General features: G+C 38.4%; 2 protein-coding genes across 9 annotated transcripts in view; both read right to left on the bottom strand.

Annotated features, from left to right (window-relative positions):
• Window positions 1-25,876, bottom strand: part of RAD54B (RAD54 homolog B) — a 74,560-nt gene that overhangs the window by 21,199 nt on the left and 27,485 nt on the right. For 7 of the 8 annotated variants that reach the window (XM_071554162.1, XM_071554163.1, XM_071554167.1 and 4 more), the window contains 2 exons: window positions 4,060-4,260; window positions 697-984 (listed from right to left, as the gene is read on the bottom strand). In XM_071554162.1, the coding sequence (XP_071410263.1) occupies window positions 697-984; window positions 4,060-4,260 (489 nt within the window). The remainder of the gene's footprint in view (window positions 1-696; window positions 985-4,059; window positions 4,261-25,876) is intronic. The other variant, XM_071554169.1, reaches the window with a different exon arrangement.
• Window positions 19,455-25,870, bottom strand: FSBP (fibrinogen silencer binding protein). The gene is made up of 2 exons (XM_071554171.1): window positions 25,176-25,870; window positions 19,455-20,949 (listed from the first exon to the last, which is right to left on the bottom strand). Exons 1-2 carry the CDS (start codon window positions 25,544-25,546, stop codon window positions 20,427-20,429), a joined length of 894 nt encoding a protein of 297 aa, XP_071410272.1. The 5' UTR covers window positions 25,547-25,870; the 3' UTR covers window positions 19,455-20,426.

Genomic DNA, 25,876 nt, shown 5'->3' with positions numbered 1-25,876 from the left:
CACCAGGACAATATAGGTCCTAAATGGTTTATTATTGAAAGACGAGCATTTCTCTTTAAGTAACCAGCACCACTTCCTGCAGCTATCAAATATTTATAAGGGCCCTCTTACACAACTGCTTAACCAGCCTGTTTCTATACAATATGTGAACTCTCATGAGTCTTCAGCACACCATACTTCTAGCTCTATAAACCAAAACTTTTGTTTCAAAACATATCTGGTTGAGTTTGAGTAGTGTAGTTACACTCACTGGCTGTGAAGGATCAGGCACAGTCAGCAGCAATTCTCTGAATCTGGCTCAATTTCTCTGTTACTGATCCTCCACTGCAATTACTGTGCTCCCACGTTATGGCAGCACTTGACTGACCCCAGTGGGAAGCTGGAACTCATCTAGAACTGCTAGCATGTGTCAGACTGTTTCTCTGACCAATAAACCCATTTTCCTTGACAAAACTCTCAGAAATCACCCTAACGTGTTTCCACAGCCATCTACAACTACTGTGAGAAACTTTATGCAGTGCAGAGTATTTCATTTGTTAGAAACACACATGATAAAATCCTAACATGGTTAGACACTAGTCCTATATGTCAGAAATATTTCAGAAATATATTGGAGAACATGAAAATTTTGTTTACACAGTGAACATTTTTAAGAGCCAGAGGATGTTTAAAGAAACTTAAAAATCTGAATCTTACTTGAAGCATTTGGATCATGGCGAGGTTTGTAGCTTTGAGAATCTTTGAGCATATTCCCTTTTGTACTGGGTTGACAGACATTTTTGAATGGTTTACAGAATGGTTTCGTATTAGTTTGAGATAACGCAGCTGGGACCGTGTCATGAGTACCTATTCCAGCCTGAAAACACCTGCCACTGCTGAAGTCATCTGGTGAAATTACACCCATCACTTCAATTTCTTTTCCTCCAATCATCAGTGTTTGACCTTCATCAAGACTGTTCAGCTCTTTAGCTTTATATCCGGTACCTAAAAGAATATAAACATTTATTAATTAAGACAACACAGCAAATACTACTTCCTTAATACCAGTACTCATCTGCAGGAATGAAAACCAAAACTGTGAAAAGGTATTTGATTCTGAAACACTTGATCATTACACATAAAGCCTTTCCCTCCTTAACAGAGATTGATGTGCTAATAATCAGAATTAGACAGCAGAGTATGTGAGCAAGTACTCAGTCATCCTCATCCACAATATAGTCACTGAATGTCAAAAACCATTTAAGAGAATTTTTAAAAACTAGTCCCATATCAAAAAAACTAGCAGCTTGCCTTAATGACCATTCTATGCCCTTTTTCCTTTCTTTCATGTCCCAACATGAACCCTCCCTAGCCCCTCTTGCTATTGCTCTAAACAGAATATTCTACTTTTAAAATAATTCTACATTGGTTTTTTTTACAATTGAAGATTCAGATGCATCTGAAATCTTTACTTCTACACATGCTCCCACATATATGTTCTGATTATTGCCAGGATTTATCAGTCAGCTCAATAGGTTGTGGACTCAGTCAGGTGGGCATTTTCAGAGCAGCTACATATACTACTAGTCTCATTACAAAATACACCTAGAGTTGCCACTTTCTTTTAGGATAACAGTGTAGGAAAGAGTGAGGGTTCCTCCTTTTAAACAGCATTCTCATGGTTGAAGCTCTCACATAAGAAACAGAAGACATAGATAATTTATTTTTTTAACTCAAAGAGTTAATTACTTCAGAATTCTTTACCTCAGTTGTTGAATTTGTGTCACTTTGGATAAACAGACTTTGATCCTTACTTGGGAAAAAAAAAAGGCATGACTATGTAGACCAGCAGTTAAATCACTCATCTGTGAAGAAAGAGGCAAGGCCTCCCAAGGTTTTACACATATTTTATCCAACAAACACCACATATAAGGACTGCTGGAAGTGTTTGCAAAGCTCAGGTCTCTCATTTCTAGGAATGCAAAAGGTTGGAAGGTGAAGGTCTGGATTCAAATTCTTTTAAGAGAAAAAAATAACTGAGGTGTTTCACAGTCTAAGCAGGTGCTTAAAAATAGCCTAGCCAAAAGGGAAAGGGAGATACTTTTCTTCCTCTCTTCTAAAACTATTTAAAAGCACACAGTGAAACTTGTTTGGTTTTTGAAAGAGGAACACTTGCTTTCAGGAAAGAGCTTGAACACAAGAGATGCACATGCTTTCCTAAACAAGGTGCCTCAGGAGGGCATTTATGACCTCTCCTTTGCTCTGCATTTTTACATTCCGTTATTACCTCTACATAGCTTCAGGCTGAACATATTGAATACAGGTGCATCCCTGTGCAGATTCTGGTCTGAAAAGTCTAATCTAAGGCAGGATGGGCTTTACAAGTAGATGGAAAGACAAAAAGCAAAGCTACAAAGCTCAGCTCTTGATGCAGCTGCCTGAAATAACTGTTTCTGTGACACACAGCAATTTACAAGAGAGCACCTCCTGAATTCTTTGTATTGCATTATTAAGGAATTAGGACATGTGCAGATGAGAGCAACAAGATGTTCTGTTGCCTCAAAACCAAGCTATAGCCTGTGCTGGTTTTAGGTTCCATTGTGCCATCTTACATCCAGCCCTGGTAAGCCTAAGGAAAAGACAAAAATTCTTTCTTTTTTTCTTCCCACTTAAAAATAATAATCCTGGATGTTCATACACATTCACTATAAGCTTTCTAGTATTAAATACAACTTTGAAAGTAAGCACCACTACTGGACCTTTCCTTCTTACACAGTGAGCTAAGTAATTGCAGACATTTAAAATCACACTGCTTAAATTGATCATTTTTTGATCTTCTTAGAATCAATAAGCATTGAAAGCAACTCTGAATGGGCAAGTCAACATCAATGACATTGGTATCATCGTGTGCAAAAACACTTTTAACTCTGAAAATCAGAATGTTCATTTTCCCATTGTGTTTGCTGCTAATTCAAGAAGACAGGACTTGAAAAAAAACAAAAGAACAACAGGGTGGTGGCTGATGCATTCCAGGCATTACTCTCTTTCTCCTTGCCTTTTTAAAAAACAAGCAAGTCTGTACATATATTGCTTTGCTATAAATAAATTCAAATTAACTTCTAAGTTACAGACTGATTTGCAAATCAAAACAGCTTGGTCTTGACAAGGCTCACAATGTCATGATTGTAACAAAAGCACAGAAAAGCCATCTCAGACCTAAAATTAAAAATTATGTTTTGTAGCAACACTGTTCAATCCTACTCCCTTACAGATTATCTTTGGCTTCGTTAGCAAAGTTAATTCTTGCTTTGCTTTCAGTAAAAAAATTCTGTTTCAAGTCGACTGCAGCCTATGGTTTGCAAGTCTTATTTTTAACTCTGATAACAACCCAAACTATGTCTTACAGCAGCAGCTGCTGCTAAAACTACAAGACTAAAAATTGCTGCATAGTTGACTTTGGCTGGGCTGGAAAATGTTGCTGTTTGCCTGTCTTTCCAACAAAGATAATATTTTTAGCTGTTTGACTGGCTGAAAAGTAGAGATCCAACCTCTGAAATTCCCAGTTGCCATACTGCTGACAGGAATATCTACAAGGAACTTAACTGTGTATTTTCCCCTAGTTTTAACACCTTCACTTCCTCATTATGTGAGCAACTAAAATCAGCTATTCATCCCTCATTTGGCATTTTTGCTGAATTAGTACAACCATTGATTTCCAAATCGTCTTTGGACTAGCATTTGGTGTTTCTGTGAATAATGTTATTCAGCTTGCTCCAGCCTCCCCCATGCATCTGCCTTATATGTGAGAAATATAAAGCTTTCTTGCAGTCTTCTCCAAGCCCCCTCCAAAAAAACCAATCAAAACCAAAACCCGAAAAACAAAACCACAAAAACCCCCACCAAAAAATCCCCACAAGGACAACAAAACCCAACCCACATAAAACCCTACTGTTTTTTCATCTCAGTCAATGAACATTGGCATGGAGAACTAAATTACTTAAAGAGCTGGGTCTCTGTTATTGAAAGCACAGTGATTTTATGGCAGTTGTTCCCTTACACAAGTATGTAAATCTACAGTACCTCTTCCAATGTTTTTGCCTTCCATATCTTTCAATATTACTGACTTTCCTTTTGTAATAAGAATAGCATCTCCTTCCCACTTCTTGTGCTTTTTTTTTGATGCCTTACACCACACGACACTGAAATACTTTGCAAGGCAGTCAGGTGCTTCCTGAGCTGCTTCTTCCTTTGCAGTCCCTGATGCTGGCAAATTCAGTGCATCTAAAAGGGAAATAAAATAACAAAGAATATCTCAGGTTCTCCTGACAAACCATACAGTCATTTGCATTTCAAAAAAATCAATGACAAGCTATACATTTTATCTTATCCTATATAAACAAAGTGGTGCATTTCCTGCCCTGAGCTGCTTATGGTAAGTTTGGACTGCCAGAGAACAGCATATAAGGACTCAACCTGAAAAAACCCAAAATGTAAAATTGTTTTAGAAAGTACACACTTCCAGGGAAAGCAGAATACTTGGTGCATTAGTAAGTGAGCTCCTAATTTGACATATATACAAGATGAGTGGAGAAAGAATAAAAGGAAAGGCTGGTAAAACAGCAAAAGGGAAATTACCATAGCAGAAAATGAAAATAGGGCCCTGGTGAGATGGTGCTGGGCAATGCCCTGGAAGCAAGAACAGGAACATAGAACTCAGGAAACAGTAACCAGTAACCAGACTGGAGCTAAAATCATCTGTACTAAGTGGCAGAATAATCATAACTGTAGTAATGCAAAATATATTTCAAATCCTTTCCTTGAACCCTTGAAAAATAACTGTGTAAATCTTGAAACAGACCATCTCTTGAGTTTGCAGCAACTCAAATGCTGTTACTAGGCTTAGATTGATTTACATTTGCCAGCAGGTACCTAATTATAAGAGTCATGGATGTAAATATGAATAGTAAATATTTAGGTTAGTAAGGTTAAGAAATCATGAAAGAACAGACAGCAGTTGATTATAATATTGATTAAAAATAAACACAAGAGTTAGCAATCTGAGATAAGTAATGGTACGTAAGTCCCCAGCATTACCTAAAGGAATATCTGTAGCATTCCTTTTCAGCACATGCACAGCTTCAAAGGGAGAATCAGACTAATTTTCATTAAAATACCCTTGCATTCTGGTTAAAAGCTTAAAATCGGTTTGCTCCTTTGATTCCATCTGAGATTCAACACTGTACCAATCTGTTACAGAAAAGCGCTTATGCCACAGACTAACCTGTTCAAAACTTCCAGGTGTGCTGATACATAAAGAAGTGGCAAAAGGAAACTTTTGCTCACAGTACTGGTCCAATAGAGAGACAGCTTTACTACTTCTACATCAAGTCTACCTATTCTTAAAACTGAAAAATACTCATAAGTTACAAGCCTACAACGCGTGCATTATTTCAGACTAACACTACGAAGGTATTGCATTATCTAAATGAAAAAGGCTGTAATTTTTGAATGGAACTTTCTTTCCAAAGCACTCTGAAAGTTTTATTGTCTGTATAGAACTCTATGCTAACACAGTGCCTAAAGCAGATAGGATTTTCCTTATGTGGATGTTTCTTCAGGGCATTAGCCATCATCTGTAGAGTTTCATGTGGCAGATGTCCCCATCTCCAAGGAGTAACAGAGCAACTACTGAATACCAACCAGCATGCCACAGAGGGATGAGAAAATGAAACAGAGAAGCCCTTCTTGTAATGTGGGGGATTCTTAGCAGATGAATTCTGCTAAATGAGTCAAAGAGCAATAATAAATCCTTGCAGTTCAGTAGAAATGTATAAAAAGCTCTATTGGATCTCAGTAACCACAAGTGATAAGATTTAGAGAAGTGAAAGCGTGAGGGGGAAGAGGGGAACCTGTACCTTGCTAAAAACACAAAAGTGTAATTTCACTCTATATTTATAGAGTTTCTAATTGTAAACTGATTCAACAGATAGATACAAGATTATTTTCTTTTTTTTCCCCTAATGGATTCTCTTGGTTTAATCACAAACTTCTTTCCTTGTATTAAGATTTTAAATTGTTACTGCAAGAACTGGAGATTTCATTGCAGAATTTTCTTCTTCTCTCCTGAAGGATGGCCATCTACAAACAATGGCCACCTCTTTGTCTCCTCCTTTGACCTCCTGCCTGAGTTTGGTGACCTCTGAGATCTGTTTTATGGCCATTGCTCTTTTACTCAGGGAGTCCTGCGTGGTGTTATCTGAATCACTGGTAGATTAATTTTCAAGGCAATAACAAGTCTTCAAACCCTTCTTATCTCTTCTTAAGTTAAAATAATTGAAAAACAAAAAATTTAGAAAGAGAGCTGGAAACTGCTAGCTTTTTGTAATAGTGACTTTTGCTTAAAAGGATTCTCAAAGCAACCTTCCCCCAGTGAGAAGCAAATTGACACCAATATTCCATATAATACTACCATATTCCTATGGGAAAAATGAAAAATAATACTCTCTGTAATGATCAGATTTCTTCCCTCAATTTGTCTTTTGAATTATCATAACTTCTGTTTATAGAAATATTCAATAACAATTTGTTTCTATGCTACATATTTTCCTTTTACCAATAACTACAGTATAGTTTCAGATAAAAGTGTAGGGTGGGGTTTTTTTAATTAAACATTTTTATGCAAAAATAATTACATTCTCTCAAAATTATCTTCCATACAATTTCCTCACATATAAAACCTAAATCTGTTCACCAACAATGCTGATTAAATACTTGCATTAAATCTTTTATCAGTTTTGTTTATATTCAGCATCACACCTATTTAACTTCAAAGATTTATTCCAGTGCAATAGCAGAATATTCTAATTTGATAAATACACTGTCATGAGCTTTTCAGGAATTGCAATTAGACTGGCATGTTACTCACAGGGACTAAGTTCAGTGGTTGATACAGAAATACAGACAGCAGTGGCTTCAGCAGAAACCCCTTGCTGCTCACTGACCTTAGACACTACCTGAAACAGAGCTGGGTTTGCTGAGACCCTGGACGATAAACTTCAGTTGTACATTCTGAGCTCTGCTGTTAATCAGTTTGGAGTGAACATAATAAGTAACAGGAACTATGCATGTGCCACAGTATGAGAAATATCACAAAAACATGCCCACTCATTTCTCTCCCAAAGAGCAAACCACTCAGCCCAGCAGTGTGGTTTGCTGAATCATGAAGAAGCTGCAGCAAGCAGCAAGTTTCTCCTTCCAGAATGAAGGGCTAGGGAACTTTAAAGACATGGCTAACAGGGCTTTAAAAAACTTCCACAAATAAAGCTTTCTCTCTGTGCTCGAGAAAGCAAGGACTTAAGTTTCAAGATATAAAGCATAGCTTAACTGATATGAGGAAAAGTTTCAGCACCCTCAGGAAGGTGATGATTTACAGAAATCGGGACAGGATCCAGGAGAGGGGACAGGGAACATTCCAATGGCAAACTAGTTTAACCAGTTTCTGATGAGCAGGATTTATAGAAAATCCAATGCAGCAAGAAAGTAGCTGCATTATGAAAGACTACAGAAGGTAACTCAAGCGTGCATTTTCAGGGGACTGTTCACTGTAGCTTTTGCAGCACTGTGAGTACACACAGTAGTTACCACACAGAGAGAGGGCATGTTCCAGTGAGCCAGGTACTAGAAACCTTGGCCTGAGGTGTGGTTTAATGGATGGCTTAACCCCATCCAACTGCAGGCTGCTGCCAAAGCCCAAGGGCTCACCTTTCCTTCCCTCTCTGCTTCCCATCCACAAGCTGCAGGCAAGTCAGCTCAATGAATCCCATCATCAATGACAGTCAGTATAGGCAAGGGGTATGTGAGGTTTGGAACAAGGAAACTGGGAGTCTGCCCCTTCTTCTGTAGCAGCTACTGATAGTTTGGGGTGATTTTAAACCATGGGACCTGTCAAATTACCCAACAGCTCCATAATTGAACTTCCACGTTGTAAGCATGTATGGAACAATAGAGAGCTTTCCCTGAACTGCTTTGAATCTTCCCAATAAAAAGCACTGCCACAATGCAAAAATGACAACTTAAACACAGCTTTGATTCAAGTTGCACTCTATAGCACTAAGGTGTAATTAAGAAACAGAGAGAGGCAGAGCAAAAAAAACTGGACTGTGGCAAAATATCTGGGCTTTGAATGACTCACAACCCAAACTCGACGGCAGTGCTCTGCTGCAGCCTCCACAGTCACTCTAAACATGTGCCATGGATCTTGCTCCCGAGGGCCAGCACCAACTCTTTCTTCTGAGCAGAGGAAGTAACCAAAAGGTTCCTTAATTAAATTAATTCATAACATTTTGAAAACAGAAGTAGTTAAATGTCTCATTGCATACAAAATATCTGTATGTTAAACACTTCTAAGATATCTCAGGAATATTTAAAGACAGATATCATCATCCTTCATTTGCAAAGCAATTTCAGTCTAATGATAAAAACTTAACATTATGCTAACATGTAAATGTATAGTAGTGTGCCTGCAAGTTGGAAAAATATGTAATAACTCTTCTCACAGCACTTTTGTGAGACTTTTAGAAGTGCAACCTGTAAGAGTTGAGCTGACTTGCCTTAAACCCACACGAATCAATGACAGCTGGGATTACAACTCAGAGTCATTTGATTACAACCCAGTGTTTTGTACCCCTTTCAAACACAAAATGGTTATGTAATTCATTTTGCATGTATCAGCATTGTTAGCAAACTCACCTACAAACTTATATTTCAAGCAGGAATGTTTTCTTTGATAAACACATTATTGTTTTAAACTCAAGATTATTTTTAAACAAAAATGCAAATTATCGAGAAATATAAATATTCTAAAATTTCTGTGTCAAAACCTCTTTATAATTTGAAATGCCAATCAAACTGGTGTCTAGATTACTGAATATGCAATCCTATGGGGATGTCCATTAGTAGATTTTATTTCACATAACTAATAACTTTGCCAGGTCTTAATCAGTCCATAGTACATCTTCCATGCTGTCTCAGTTTAAGCCCATATATTCACAAACACGCACAATGTTCACAAAAAGTGGCAGTGAAAGAAAAATCACCATTTATGAGAACAAAAATAACAGATTAATGCAGTCTGAGCCACAATAAACTCTTATTCCTTGCAGAAGCTCTACTAACTCAATATTGAAGAATCGAAAAATCCGTGAAAAAGATAACACATTTTTGGTTGGGGTTTTTTTTTTGGCAGAGGTGAAACTTTTTCCACCCCTGAAAGCTAAATGCTCTTGGAAATAAATGCAGTCTGCACATGCTCTGCAGCTTAATTTCCTGAGGATTACACCCTGGACATGCTCTAACTGAGGCTGAGAATAGACTTCTCTGTAGTCACAGCTCTCACTGCTCAGACCAAAGCTGGGTTTCTTCCACACATGCCAGTGGGGAATTTTAACTTGGCCCTCTCCTTCTGACACATCATCCCTTCTCCTGACACCAAACAGGGAAGGATGGCAGAGGGAATAAGGACCAGCTACAAGGAAGAGTAATTTGGGAGATGAAGCCTGGAAAGAAAAATTATTGCTGGAAAGGAAGGCTGATGTTAAATCAGCAGAAATCTGACAACTGAGTAAAAGACTCTGAGTCTGAGCTGGAAGCAAAGCATGCAGGGAAAGGCTAGAAACCATACAGGGGGTATAAAGAGTAGGAAGACAACAGATTATGCTAGGAAGACAGATGGGGAGAACCACTGGGACAGACTAGGACAGGGGTACAGTATAAGCAGCAGAGAAAAAGTCAGGATTTTCTGAGCAGGAGCTGGTGCAAGAAAAACTTACTGCCCCTGATCTCTGACCCTCAACATTCAAAGTCAACTAAAAAACGGGAAATCAAGGGATGACTTGAGACGAAGAAATGAGAACAGGAGCAGATCAGGCAATGACAGAGAAAATAGAAGTCAAAAATGTATGTATGTATGGCCAAACTTTGCGAACGAAGATTTCGGAAGGGCTCTCCCCACATGGGTGTGCCCTTCCAGCCTGCACAGTGGATTTTTTAGGTGAGGCCCCACCATTTAAGTCCTAAGGGTCCATTTGCCACGGCTGAGCGAGCTTGGACAGTGACAGTGAAGTCCTCGGGACTGTCACAGCACCCGGTACTAAGTGGGGCTGACCCTGCTGAGCATCCGAGATGTGACAGGATTGGATGGCAGAGAGGCATTGAACTGCCAGAGGACGGTCCCCACTGAGACTTGAACTCAGGTCTTTGGGATTCAGAGTCCAGAGTGCTCTCCTTTACACCACGGGACTGCCCAGAAGTCAAAAATAACAACAGAAGAAATCATTTAAGGGCAACATGGCATTGCAACATAAAAAGTGGCAACAATTGAGCTCAGAAGGGCACGGATGGCACAGAGACATGAAGAGCACTCAGAGCAATGCAACCTCCTGGTAAACAGAGCCCACTTCTCAATCCTTCAATTCTTTCCCTAATTCAACTTTTCAAACTACTGGAGTAGTCTTAAAGGTAGTCAACTTAAAACTACTAATTGTTACACTGTTCTATGTAATTTTACAGACCCAGGTTTGATAGGTGCTCTGCAGGTGAGTAACAGTGCAACAGGAGATTTAGGCACAACATGAGAGATGGAGGCAATTAAGCTCCTGAACTGGCTTCGTTTGACAGATCACACCCTGCAAGACAAATCCAAATCAATTCTGAGTTTAGGAGGAGTAGAAGACCCAGAATCAAACAAATCATTTCTAGTGGGCAAGTCCATGAGGACAAAGCAGGAGCCAAAGCTTGGATCATTATATCAGTTTCCCTGAAATCCCTTTGGTACATTCTGCTCTTCAACTTGAGAAAATTTTGATCTTTCAGATTCTTTGCTGTGAGCAAAAGTGTGCAAAACTAACTGGACAAAACACTGCATGCCATGATATGAATGGTTTACACTGAATTCAGTGACCTCTTAATGTAGCAATTCACTTCATCATCTCAAAGGGGAAAGATAAGATTTTCAACCTTGTCCACCTTGCATAGATGAAAACATCAAATTATATGGAATAATCTATTTAGCAATGTTAATTTGCTCTAAAAACCAACAGATTAATATCTATAACTTAGTGGTACAAAACTATGTCACCCACCCAATCACCACCCCTGTAAGCCAGCTTCCACTAAGTGAATAGTTTTAAGGTTGCAAAGTCAAGTAAATTTGAAGATGTCAGCAATAACAGTGTTCCAGTGACCTGATGTGCCCCACTATGCACATGCATTAATGATAAAGTCTTTACAGAAAACATGCTGCGCTAACTACACTGTCATGGGACCTCTGGCTCATTCAGGGCAAAGAAATGAACTGCTGGAAAAACACGAAAGGTGGCAGGAGAAAAAGCCTGTACAGTATAGCAAAGCACTGAGACAATGCACTCCTCACAGATTCAGTCTGCACCTGAACCACTTTGTTGTAGATAGCAAAAGGTGTGGGATGAAGACGGCTGAGACTGCAAGCACTCATAGTACAGTCTTGTGGTCAGATAAGCTTAATAATGCCTTAGAGAACGGGACTTGCATGTCTTGTAGAGTTCCTCTGTGGTGTAAGGGAAGTCATTTATCTCCGCTTTCAGTAATAAATATTTTTCTGAGGGCTTGACTTGTGATTCAGTCTCCTTTGTATTAACAGTGAACACTGACGGGTGTAACTGGAAGTTGTGGTTGGGAAAGATTAACTGTATGGTATAGCAAAGCACTGAGACAATGCACTCCTTGCTGATTCGGTCTGCACCTTCCATAAAAATGGGGCTTTTTGGTTTTATTCTCTCTGTGCCTCAACTCTCGCTCTGTCTCCTAGAAAGTGGAGATTATACCAATTTCTTACCTCACAAGGATTGTTGTGAAATGTAATTACATCTAGGAGGCACTCAGATAGTATCACAACGAGCACCAGAGGAAAAAAAATTAGCTAATTAATTCAAAATAGTTTGAATAGTGTGCTGAGAACAAGGGGTAGGTCTATAACTGAACAAAGAGGTAGAAAGAAAATACTGACTAGTGACTCACTGAGTGCACACAGTCCATTCTGTGAACTGAAACTGGCAAGGAAGCCCAAGGAAACACAATCCTTAATCATGTACCTAATGATTATATCCAACACAATGTGAGGGCTGGGTTCAGGTTGTGCTATTGGCAAGTTTTTGGTACCTGAGTTTGTAACCCTAATTTTATTTTTTAATAGAAGCATTCTATATACAATAATAGGGATGGCAGATGTCCTTAATTTGAACAAGTAGAAACAACCCACTCATCACCATTTAATGAAACATTTACCTGTTAAGGGTATCAACTGCAGAGGAGGAAGGCTGGAGAGCATATACTTTCAAAATTATAGCTCCATGGTAGAAAACTATTCTTCCTAAACCTCTCAAGTGTCTAAAAATTCAACTCACTCCAGCTTTCACCGTAAAAATTTAATGAACTAAGCTGAAAGCTTCTGTCAAGTCCACAGAAATAGATGTACAAGTCCTATTATCAAAGGAAAAAGCAGCATCATTGAGAATTCTGAAAGACTGCAGGCATCATTTGCTGCAGTGAGCCAGATCAGCTCGGTAAAACATTGGAACCAGTCAAATGCCACCCAAATTGACTGTTTACTGTACTTCTGAATGTTGCCATCCACACTGAAATTTGTTTCGATTAATTCATGAAGCAAAGGTTTTTTGACTTAACAAAAAAAAAGCAAAAGTGATATCCAAAAGCAAAATTTATACTTGGGTTCTGTAAATATTGAATGTTGTTGCAATAAATTATAGTCTAAATGGGATATGAAAAAATTCCAAATATTTAAATTACAAAAAAAATAAAATTACTAAGAAATAGTTAATCAGCTATTACATAATCAAGGCTAACTGTAACCTTCTCAAAAGGCAGTAATTTTTGAAGCAGCTTGCAGAGATGTAAGTGTGCATTTTTTTGTGTTTAAATGTTAATGGAAGGTACACGGCTGAAACCATATGTGGCACTTTGAAAACACATGGTTTGGCATACCCTTAAGCATTTGGTATTACTTCTACCATTTTTTATAAAAAAATAAAACTATTTCTGTACTGTACAAAGTCTCTGTTCCTGAAATACTAAGACTTTGAGATCTGTAACAAAAAGCAAGCAGACAGAAAGGGATTTATTAAGAATATGTATCCTTGGTATTAACATCTGTTTTAGCACATATTGGAAGGAAAAACATTTTTAATGTATTGTTTGTGTTTATTAATGGCCATCTTTGATGTCCCTGGATTTTAGTAAAGAGTCTTTAAAATACAAATAATCAATAAAACTTGCACCCACTGTCACAACCATGAAACCCAATATATTCCTATCCTAAATTATTTAAACAGGACTGTTTAAAATTTATGACATTACCCTGGGAAGAGGCACACAAGGGATGAGTCATATTTTTTAGAATTTTCATGTGTTATGCAGCAATGATTACTTGCAGAGTGGCTGACGAAATATTTGGAAAGAGTAATCTTTCCAAATCAAGTTACATAACTTTGATTTACATAAGTGTAATCCATTCAGTAGACCAAGCAGAAAAGTAATATTTATGATCCAAACACAAAAACCTAGAGCTCTAGTTGTAATTCTTACTAGGAAGGCAAAACTGGAACAGGGAAGGTGAAGGAGCAGGGAAGAGAAGAAATCCATCTTTGTGGAGGTAAGCAATGCTTCCTGTGCTGCCTTTGCTGGCTCTGGATGTAAGAACACTGAATACAACTTAAATTGCATAGAAATTCCAATGCAAATTAATATGATTCCATACAGGGACCCTTAAATTCATGATGCTTTAACAGAGCCTTTGTGTCAACCCTGCCTATTTTTGGTCCTGAGCTGACCACTTATAAGGAAACACTAGAAGACATGGAGATATGGCAGCTTTCCATCAGCAGACCAGCTCTACTTGCTATTCCCAAGGGACTTCTTTGACCCTTGATGTGGCTGTAAAGCCTCTGCAGCATGTGCAGCTCCTTATCAACTCACTGCAGGTGTATCTTGTTGGGCATGTAGGTGCCTATGAACATATGTACATGGGTATGCTCACCAGAGAAGGATGAGATTTAGGAAAAGATTAAATCTATCTCTACCATATTTAATCTGAAAACAACCTTCAGAGATGCCTACTAGATCTTCAGAGTTAAAGTATCTGAAACTCTCAAAATATATTTAACGTCTGGACTGCTGAAAAACATCTTCAGTGCTATCTCAGAAGTTCACTTAGGAATCATGTGTTTTCAAAACTCAACTACAGCAAATTAGCATATACAGTTATATAACAAAAACTATTCTGAAAGGAATAGATTTTATCTAGCAGAAATAATTGCAACAAACAGCAATGGCTTAAGTCTCTAAATAAGCTTAACTTGCTCCTTTTCTGCACATATACTATGCACAACTCCAAATCCCAGAGTTACAAACAGTTCCAGGCTACTGCTTGTTTTTTGCAAAGGGGTCATTACCTATCCAGCTGGACAGCTCAACAGCTCCAAAAAGCTTACTGCTCCAAAAGCAGGACAGTTTTGCTTGGGATCCTTGCTGTCATCCTCTCTGGATATAAACAAAGTGGTTTCCTCACTGAGGCTGTCTGTCCTGTTCATGGCAACATGAGGGACACATTTTCTTGCTTTCATTCTTGATTTCTCAGGCATTCACAGCTGAGAAATCCCTGATCCACCCTCAACCGTGCAATGTGCTCAGGCTGGTCAGGCTGTCCCTAAGAATTTGGTTCCTATGGACTATATCTAAAGTGTAACAAACTTGTATTGAAAATGACCAAATTCTGTGTTTGCCAATGACTTACAAATTAGACAAACTTAAGTGAGGTTTTATAGGAATGGCCAAAAATCAGCTTGATGCCACGTTTTGTGTACTTTTTCAAAAGCACAAGGAAACTGGAACACTGCAAAAGGAAAGATGATCAAAACTTAATATATCCTTAACAGAGTATTCTCCAAGTAATCTGTTACAGCTGAGACATAAACAAGCACAAATGCGTACATAAACCACACATTATAGTTCAAGAGGAGGTAACACAGCATAAAGTTCTTTGGCCAAACCGACAGTTGATGCTACTAATGTCATCTGCAAGTCCATTACAATGTACAACCTACTGCCAAAGCCTCTTTACAATGCAAAATGATGCAAACATCACCTGGGTGAAACATGTAGAATTTACAAGTCAATTTTTTTGGGGGGGACCTTACAATGCAGACTCAAGAAAATGCCATATTACAACAGAGAATGTGTCAATAGTGATAGTAATGCATACATATTGATTTTAATTCTATATTTCTAGTATATGCCACATATAAACGCTTTGACTTCACAAAATTATATTCTTAAGAGTATCAACAAATGGGTAACATAAAATTTACCTGCAAATTGCTGCTGAGTTATAAATTACTTTCTTTCACATGAGATCTTCAGTGATTAATAACAAATACAACTTGACACTACTGCAAGTTTTAATCTGATGCAATGCAGGACACAATGTTGTAGTAACTAACCAAAAGCAGTCCAAAATCCCTTGTCCTCATCCCCAAACTAAACATTTTGTCCTATTGATTCACTGTTACATTAAAGCTTAAACAAAAAATGGAAAATCAGTAATTTATAAACTGATTGACCTATTTCAAACATGCATAAAGTTCTGAACTTTAAAAATTGTTATATATTGAGAAAGCATTAGCAATACAGACAAGGATCTTACAATAACATACAAAGTAAGCAAACAGTGACACACAGAACTCTACAAACAAAAAAACCCTGAGATTAGCTCAGTTGGTGAGAGCACAGTGCTAATAACACCAATCGTGGGTTTGATCCCTGTATTCACTTAAGAGCTGGACTTGATGATCCTTGTGGGTCCCAACCCAGAATATCTTGTGGTTCTGTGAAAATAACTGAGCCTTAATCAAACTGAGTCCTGACATCAACTGAGTTTAGCGGGGCAATGCAATCCTGTGGAATTATTTTTTTCACTATATGTATGCTAAATTATGCTAATTATTGCAATTAACCTTACTGATAGATGAAAATCAAGAGTCAAAAGGAAATGGCCAGGAAGCAAGAGAAGCAAGGCAGGGGCAGCGGACAATGACGATGCCTACAGATGACTGAGCTCTCCTTGGCTTCTCCTACCCTCAACCACCTCCCTGCACACACAAATCAGAACTGGGGTTTTCAGCTATTTTACCACTGAATGACTGTGGGTTTTACAAAGAAGAATTCAAATTTTGTTAGCTAGCATTCAATGGAACTTCAGGCAATTGTAGCTTCACTATGGAGAAAAATTTGCCCAGACAAACTGGATGCTCGAACCATCACTGCACACAGACAACTTGGTCAACGCTAAGGCAAGCACTTTCATTTTTATCAGAGATAAAACACAGAAACATGGGTCTCAGAATGACCGAAATTTAGTCATACGGTACACAGCCAGCTAACAGACATTATTTTAACTACTATAAACAGTATATTTTTTAAGTTTTGATTTTAAGACGTAGACAGAGAGATTTCTTAAATTATGTAAGACCTGTCTATTTGAAACAGAATAACAACATGACTTGTTAGGAATACACACTGATAAGCTACACTTAATGCATTTTAAGGTTCAAAAGCATTCTTTTTAAAGTCTTCTTTTTATTTTCATGTGCAAAATGGATAAAATAATCACATCTCAGGAAAATAACTTTATCATCTTCTTGAGTAACTTTTTTATTATTTTACCGAAGTTAAAACTCACATGGAAACATCCTAAAGGAAATTTTAAAAGACAGCTTAGCCAGACAGCCTGGGTATCACAATTCCTCATTGGTTACCCATACACAGAAACAACTCTCATTTAATTATAAGTAACTTAATGGCTTTGCCTATTAGAAATCCAGTGGGCACAAATCTGCCCAAAGATAGTATGTAAGCTCTAGTCTATGTGTTTTCATTGTATGGAGTAAAAAAGCCCAAGTCAGAAAATGTGCAGAAAGATAAATGAAAGGAATTTAAGCTAGTGAGGTGCAAGATGTCAGAAAACAGGGGTATGACAAGCAAGATTAGCTATCAGTAATCTCTCCTGGTCTTGGAGTACTCTCTCTTACCACTTTTACCTGGTAAGAATTCTGATCTAAGGCAAGCATGTCCACTGAAATGATTCCACGGGAATCAAAAGCATACAGGGGGGAACCAGGGAGGGACAAAAAAGCCAGATAATTAGGGAGCAGCTGATGAAATTATAGACTGATCATTAGACAATTACTCAGACACATGAAATTACACATGATGCTATCACAATTACCACCAAGATATCAGAGTTACAGTTTTTTATTTGAATCCTAAATGTAAATCTGTTAGATGCTGGGAATTAAATTACTCCTAGAGCCCGTTTATTTTAGTTATCTTAGTAGAAGGACAGGAACATATGGTAGAAAATTGTCCTTGCCTAAAATTACTCTGCTTCTACCATGTACATCATAAACATACAGACAGGGAACAGCATTGCCAGATGTAGTGACGGGAGTAAGAGGACAAGAATGAGGGTGAAGGAAGGAAGGAAGGGCTTCCTACTGTCCCTTTCACACACACTAATGCAGTATCATTTGCTGGAACAGTGAAAATTCATAGCACTTTGTGGTCCAAAAGGAGCAGCCACAGCTGTAGTGCATGTACCTGGCATTAGGAATACATGGAAAAAAAACAGGAACAGGCACAGAGAAGTGAGAAGTCTGACTCAGACAGATAACCTGATACTGTAAAGCAGATGTGGAGTGAGAAAGAAATGCAGATCCACCAACACAGAGGTATAATATACAGTCAGCACCACACTGCACTGAGAGCAGAGTATAATGTCACTAAAGGAGGAAGCACTTCTGTAGTGAAAGGAAATACACATCACCTCACTAGTAAAGAAAGCAGCAAGCTCCACAGGACTCAAGAGTTGTCCCCCCCTTCCACAAGCACCTCAAAAACTAAAAGAAACAAAGCTGAGTAGAAAGCAAATGAGAAGCATGAGAGATCTCTGAACTAGAGCTGCTGCCTGCAGATAAGAATGAAAGGCTTTCCACTAACAAATGAGACAAAGCCAGAACAACCAAATGTGGAAGAACACTGACTATAAGAGGACAGTTCTGACCAGCCTGGCGTGTTCTATTTCTTTACTCATTTGCATTCTTCCCCTTCCAAAATCAAGAACACAAGTGAGACTTTGCTCTACCCAGTCCTATTTGGCAAGTACTTTGCCTGCCAGTTCAGGAAAGACTGTAAGGTTTCCAAGATGGGAAATTCCTCTGGTTCTAGTCCCCAAAATAAAAATACCATGCCAACAGAAACCTTGGAGGTCACTTCTTCATCTAGCATCAAAAGAAAATATTCTAAATCTCTAGAGCATTTTGGTGGTCAGCATAAGAGCAGCTAGAATTCAAAACCACTTAAAGACAATGAGCAGTAAGGGAATTCTCTGAAATATTAAAAACTTCATTTTCATAATATGTAAGAACAGAAACAAGAAATGGAAATTAATTCCTTACCATTGAAAACCAGAATTCTGATTTTCAACTAAAAGGATAAGATCAGACATTTCCAAATTATAAGATGAGGGCAGATAACTTAGTGCTGTTTCCCATTTCTAAGAGGTAGAACAAATAAAATCCTCATTTATTTATTAAAGCCAGCATTTTGATTCTTGCAAATCCTGGGAAGTGAATTTCTCATTGAAGTGTTTCCACCTAAACAAAAACAGATCAATGTCCTTGAACTAAAAAATACAGCAGAAAGCCAAGGACTGTACAGAAACAAAAGCCACTTATCCAGGCACCACAATTTTCAGTGCACACAGAAATTCCCCAAACACTTACAGTGCTCTCATCTCTAGGAGACTCAAATCAAACTTACATGCTTCCTGTCTTCAGAATTTTCCATAAGCACCTATCCCTGTGGCTACAAAGGTAACCTGGACCAACCAGGAGGTGTGAGGCTTACCTCTGATTCACAGCCTGCAGATGCAGAGCAGTGCCTCGTGCTGGCAAGCTGGTTCTGTGGGAATGGAGACAGAAGCAAATTTGGGGAAACAGTCGTGACAGGAGCAAGGAAGAAACAGACTCCTTCCCATTGCTTTTGTTCATTTGTGTTACTGGGGCCCTCTGAGATGGGAGGCACAGGAGGAATTATATCTCCTTTGTTCCCTCTCTTTCCTTGATTCTGTGCTTCATTTCCTTTCCTTGTGCTAAAGATTAGAGGAAGGGGAAAGTATTGTTACAAGGAATAAGGAGCCAGAGGTCGAAGGCAGTTGTGGATCCATTTATAACAGGCAGGAGACTCTGAATTATGAAGAAATGAATCATTTGGGACTGATGTTTCTCAGGTAGTTTTCTTCCAGTTATGAATGCTGATCATAACTACAGAGGAAACAGCTGCTACTAGGACAGACAGAAGGATCAATTCTGTTTTCATTTGGGGCTTTTTATTTGAAACTAATTGAAATATCAGAACAATAGCATCTATAAAAGGTACGCAGAATAACACAGAATCTTCTGTTGATTTCAAGTCACATGTTACTTACATACAGAAACTGTTTCATTTCAGTAGCTTATAGTCCTAGTGATACTGAGCAAAGGCACCTGCAACTGTCTTGGTTGCACATGCACTGTAGTAATTACGCATGCAAATGACGAAATTAGACATTTATGTGGTTGATCACCAGTATAATTACTATAACTGAATATATGATCATGGTAACTGTACACACAAATTACACATGCATGCAGTTTTAAAAACCAAGTGTTGCATTCATTGTCTCTCTTTTGATAACATCCTATGAAAAACACTCCGCCACTGGAAACAATTAAAAAGTATTAATTTTTTAAAAGATGTACATTTAGTCAACTGTCTACTGAACGTTAAAAAAATATAACAATCCAGTAACTTTGTTTTCCAGCCTGGTATATCAGCAAAATCTCACTACATCATAAGATTTACCAACTTGAAAAGAATAAGACATTTAAACATAGCCTCTGATTTCTCCTCATATGTATCTATAAACCTGTAACTTCACTAAGATAGTATAGTAAAGGTCATTATTTGAAAAAATAATGCATATGAACAAAATTTTTAACAAGAGCTGAGCTAGATATCATTAGCTCATCACAATTCTAATAGAGATAAGTGGAAATATTTTAGAAGTTTGGATTTTCATCAATCTAAACAGTTAAATGTACAGAATTTGACTATATGTTAGACCAGAAGAGTTGGTGCATTCAAATGCATACGAGGTATTTTTCTAAGGTACATAGACAGCAACATGGCAAATATGCTTTCATGTCTCAAGTCCAGATTTTGATCCATCTGTATTAACATAAGGAACAATTTTGCATTTATTACTAAGTGTTACAAAGAACATGACAGATGTAATAAAATGTTTAGATATTGCTGTATTCTGGCAGGTCACGGCGTAGTCGTATTGCCTTCAACTTCTCTACTTTGATTTTTGTTCGCAACAGTTCTTCTTCCAGTTGCTGCTTTCTTTTCAAACCATCCCTTTTTTCTTGGACGTAAAGACCAATTTTTCTTTGGTTTTCTAATATTATTTGATGTTCTTCTTTCAGCATTTGTAACATCTGTGGGTCATAACCACACATTGGTCTAAAGCGCTCTCCAACCTCAAGCCTGAAAAACTCATCTCTTCTTGGTACAGGGGATGGAGACATCATCACTCTCATATCAACTGAAGATACTGATGTTGAAGGAGATCTTTCCATAATATGTATCAGCTGGTCTTCCTCTTGTTCTAAGTTCTCATTTTGCTGTGAGTCTATAATCAAAGAAGGAGGAGGTTTGACATCCTCTTCCGATTGCAAGTCCATCATGACTGTCGCAGGATGGTGATCCAGCATTGCCTGTGGTGAACTGGTACCAGCAATTGTTTCTTTATCGATACCAGCACTAGAACACACAAAATCATATTTAAACAATCCATTAAAAACTATTTGAAAAGGCATAGCTGTAAGTAACCAAAGATTCATTTGAGTACTGCTCTGCCATCTATGCCTGGGACCCTACTTTATTATCCGAACACTTTCTGGTACCCCTCTTTCTTTTCACCACACAGGTACAGCTGCCTCAGTCAGATTCTATTGCTATAAAGGCAGTATGGCCAACAGAGAACTCGCCTGGGAGGCCCTGTTGGCACTGGAGAAGCAAGGAGGGCTATTAGTTACAAATGAAAATATAAAAAAATAAAAAAAGAAGCAGCAAGCCATAAAAGTAACAGGGGAAAGAGTTTATACAATACAATTTTATGAGGAGATTCATTTAGATTGAGTGGAGAGAAATTCTTCAATCTCACAAATTTATTAATCTCCCCCTTTTCTAATGTGCTCACTCTTTCTGATTTATGCATCCAAGTATTTGGGGTTTTTTAAATGTACAATAAGCACTGAATAAAATTACACAAAGAGCTTTGGGAGAAGAAACCAGAGCCCAAATTATGACTTTGCCAGTAGACTTGGGAATGAAGCTAATCCCTGCTCCTTCTCTTTGAATCGGTGATCTTTTTCTGAAGCTTCAAGAGAAGACACAGAAGTGCTTCCATTAAGAACAGCCTATAGTTCTGTGCATTTCCTTTCAAAAGAACAACACCCATTTGACTCATCTGTCTTTATGTAAACCCCTGAGTCAGCAGCATCTCAAATCATGATTGCATTGGCTTTGATGATAATAATGGCTCGAGCTGTTTCTGACACTTCTCTACCATCATTTGTGCCTGAAACCCTACACATCAGTCCTCTATTCAGGTAATGCTTTTATAAGCCAGATCTTTATCTATTACAGTACAGAGCTGCAAAGAATAAATACTTGCAGCCTGACTGGGAAGGCAGTATGGTGTGACATGGGAACAGGAATATATTAACTTGGCATTGACAGCGAAGCCAATGCATCCTCCTGGCCATGCCTGTCTAAAACAGGGTTTGTAACTGGGGGCTTCAGATTTGAGACACTTCCCAACCCTTTGAAAACTAGGCTGCCACCAGCACTTACAGGCAGTGAGTGGATTCATGAATGATAGAACATTCACGGATGTTCCCCAACACCAGGACCCAAGTTACTGTCTATTAAACTGGGAGGTGGAAGGGTGCTTTTTACACTTTTTAAATGTCTTGAAAGCCCTACAACCCACATACTATCTGATTATTAAAACACTGTCCTGGTTAGTAATAGATGTGGGTTCAAATTCCCAGAATCAAAGAAGAAATGTAATTTGTACTTCCTGTACTCATGTAACTGCACTAACTCCTTAATAAAAAGGTGGCATGATCATAACTTCAGGATCTCCCATGGTCTTCACAACTTTTTGTTTAAAATAAATAAGCAGTCATGGTTGCAATTTTCAGACCCAGACTAGCCTGTCATCCATGACACAAAAATACATTTTGTAGAATAAAAGCATGACTATTTCTCAATAATCAGTTGTGAAAATGTTCATCAGGGTCAGAGCAATACATTTTCAAATTAAGCCTGTCAACCACACAAACTATTTTAACTAAAGATTTTTAAAAAACCCAAACAACACAATAGTCCATCTGAAGCAGGTATTGAAAACTGACCTTTCATTAATCCTCCAAAGCAAACGCCAAGATAATCTTAATTCTGCTGAGTGTTACCTGAGCTGCATATGGAGTATCAATTATACCACCTTACTGCCTCTTCCTCATGCCACAAAGCTTCACCTTTTCCTATATGCTTCTTTCTCACATTCCTTTTACTCCTCTCACTGATCATCGGAAGCATTATCCTAAACACAAATTTTCACTTGTTTCCCCCAGTGCCGACTGTAATTCCAGGTTTCCTCCCTCTTCATAACTGCAGCACCTAATACAGCTTCCCTCATTCTTATTTGCTGGCTCCTGGCCAGCTTCTAGCCTGAGAAAATAGGAAACAACCAGCAGGAGAAGCAGGTCATTCTGACAAAAGGAAACAGAGAGAGAGCAGAAAGAGAAAGTGAGAGAGGTTAAATAGAAGTAAGAAAGATTTAGCCTAACATAGACTAGAGCTTCCAAACACTGAAAAAAATCCATCTTTTAAAGTGTAATCCACACAGAAATAGAAAACTACCAAATCTTCAGGTAACTCTGATGAGGTCTTTTTTCCCCCCTTAGTCAGCTTCTTAAAATGAAAACAATTAGACAGCAAAGAGAAAGAAGGAATTGAGAAACAAATGAGTTGCCTGTATGGTGGTTACTAATGTTGTTTCTGACAACTTGACTAAAAGAAAGACAAACAACAGTTACCACAATTGGGGCATGGTGTTTATAACCCTGCAGGCACCCATGATTCACCAGGTTTTGTTTAATCACAGTGAGCTAGAAATTGCTTAAAGGTGCGATTAAGAATTTGGATTCATTTTAGGTTGTATTTCCCTCCTACAAAACCTAAGCCACATCCTGGTGAGTTAAAACCCAATACAGGGTTTATAAAATTAGGGTAAAAGGCAACTCAGAGTTAAAATTAGAACTATCAAATAATGATGTATTTGGGGGGCAAGAAAAAAATAATCTTTTAAATCATTATTTTCCTTCAGCACACAGTGCAGTGGTTGTTCCTAAACTGAACCATTTTGGGGTAAGCAGTAATCAAGTCAATGTTCCTACACCCATAATGAACTGCAAAAAATGTTTCAATTATAGGAGACAAACTATGGGGATCATTAGCTCTTAATCATTCACTAAAAGCGTCAGCGCGTTTTATAAGCCGATCTACAAACCAAAGTTCTCACACTATTTTTTCTTTCCCCTCCTTACAAAAGTTGGTAGTCAAGACACTGCAACCTTTATTAGCGCAATTAAAAGCCTCGTTTTGTTCCCGAGAATTCTTTGGAATGGTTCCTCCAGGGGCATTCACCAGGAGCAGCAGCACAGCCCAGTTGCTTTAGACGTCTTTACGCAAAGGACCCACAACAGCATATTTTTAGAGCATCTGGCATGTTGGGATTTAGACAATTGTTACCATTCAGTCCAACCAGTGGCACCACGAGTCCAATTCAGCGAGTGTGCACATGCCAGCTTTTCTTAGAGTGTTACGCTGCTGCACCCACTGCCACTATATCTGATTAAAATACTGAAAGTTTGCTTCCCATTAATCTGCTTGGGAAAATAAGAAAAATCAGAGCTTACTCAAGGTTGCTGGGGAGTTACTTGACTCCCCACCCCGCCCCCCCCAGCTTAGTTTTTGTATCTGGAGGAACTAAAACCTGACCCAGGCATTTTCTGATCCCTCAAGGACCAATACAGAACCAGCAGAGTGTTGCAAGTCAGATATGAGGGGCATTAGCCAGCTGTGGGAGAAAGCCTGAACGCTGCCTGCCTGTATTATGTCTGGCTCAAATCTAGACAGAGTGTCTCACTTTACTGAGCAATAAAAAAAAGAAATCTTACAAAAAAAAAAAGGAAAAAGGAAAACTACTGCTGTACCTCTACATTTGTCTCTGTATTTATACGTTTGACATAGAAGTGCTTGGAGTTTAGACTGCAATTAGCTTTGCTCCAGCTTCAGGGAACCACCGTCAATGCAAGAAAAGTATAATTTAAAAAAAAAACATTTGCACTCACAAAGGCACTGCAGCGTAGAGTCTTTTTTTAAGGGTCAGGATCAGCTAAAACATAACATGCAAGCACCAGAGTAAATGGAAAAAAAAAGATGCACGAGTGAGCCTTCTTAGCTCTGTGAACTAACTTTATTAAATATCCTATATAAACTGGTAATAGTTCCATATGTTGCAAAATGACTGCAGTATTACCTTAAATGGAGGAGAATAGCCATCACTTTGCCAGTGTTTGAATAATCTGCCTATTAAAAGGTAGGGGAGGGGTAGAGGCTGGAGCTACTATTTCCCTTTGATTCTCTCTTAACCCTCACTTTCCAGAGTATGACAAAGACTCTGAAACAAGCTTTGAAAAAGAGCTGGGGAAAAAAAACCAAAAGAATACAGTGCTAAGTCACCATAAAGCTTCCCATAAAACAAAAGCAGTATTATTTTTGTCATTGTTCCCCATTTGGGAATTTCCTCTGATAAACATTTCCTTTAGGAGCCTGAGCACAAGCAAAAGCGTTACAGAGTAGATAGGAGGCGCCATAATTCCCATTCAGCAACAAAATAAAAAGAATTGTCTCACCTTTGAACACCGCTCCTGTCTCTTAAACACACATTGGAAATCTGTGGAATCATCTCCACAACTTTCTTGGTTGGCTCGGAAATGCTGCTTTTACAATCTGAGTGAGTCTCCTTTTGCTGCAATAGCTCCTGTTTGGCATATTCTTTGAGCCTCTTGTACAGCGTGCGCAGGCCCTGTGCAGTACGAGGAGGGCGATCTACTCCGATGGCATTGTAGTTATCAGCTATGATATCCCAGCATTTGTTTTTTTCCACTATTACAGAATGCTTATTGGTATGTTCCTCGAGAATTTTAACGTACGGCTTCACGAGTTTTAGCAAATCAAGCTTTTCAGATAAGGTAAAATTAGAAGATCTGGCCTTCCCAACCATTGTTATCTTTGAATTAAGGAAGCCGTTCCTGAAGCCACCATGCAGTTCCTAGCTCTGCTCAGCTCTTTTTCACAAACAGAAAAAGATCAGGCTTAACTAGGCTAGTCTCATTTAGGCCCACGCCTACAAGGGAGGGTTTATTAAAATTCCTTCAGCTTAAGCTGACGCAGGTTCAGGAAATCTGCTTAAGCCAAGCCTGACCTACATAAGGCTTCAGACTGAAGAAGGCGAGAAGAAACAAGCAAAATACACTTTTGTATGAAGAGACCAGACACACGCAGGATTTAGAAACATAAAGGTTTAAAGATTAGCACGTTACCCAGCTAAAAA

This window comes from Pithys albifrons, chromosome 4 (genome assembly GCF_047495875.1).
Source record: "Pithys albifrons albifrons isolate INPA30051 chromosome 4, PitAlb_v1, whole genome shotgun sequence".
Classification (NCBI taxonomy): Eukaryota; Metazoa; Chordata; class Aves; order Passeriformes; family Thamnophilidae; genus Pithys; species Pithys albifrons.
Note: the sequence above shows the minus strand (reverse complement) of the source record. Positions and strands in the feature narration are given on the sequence as shown.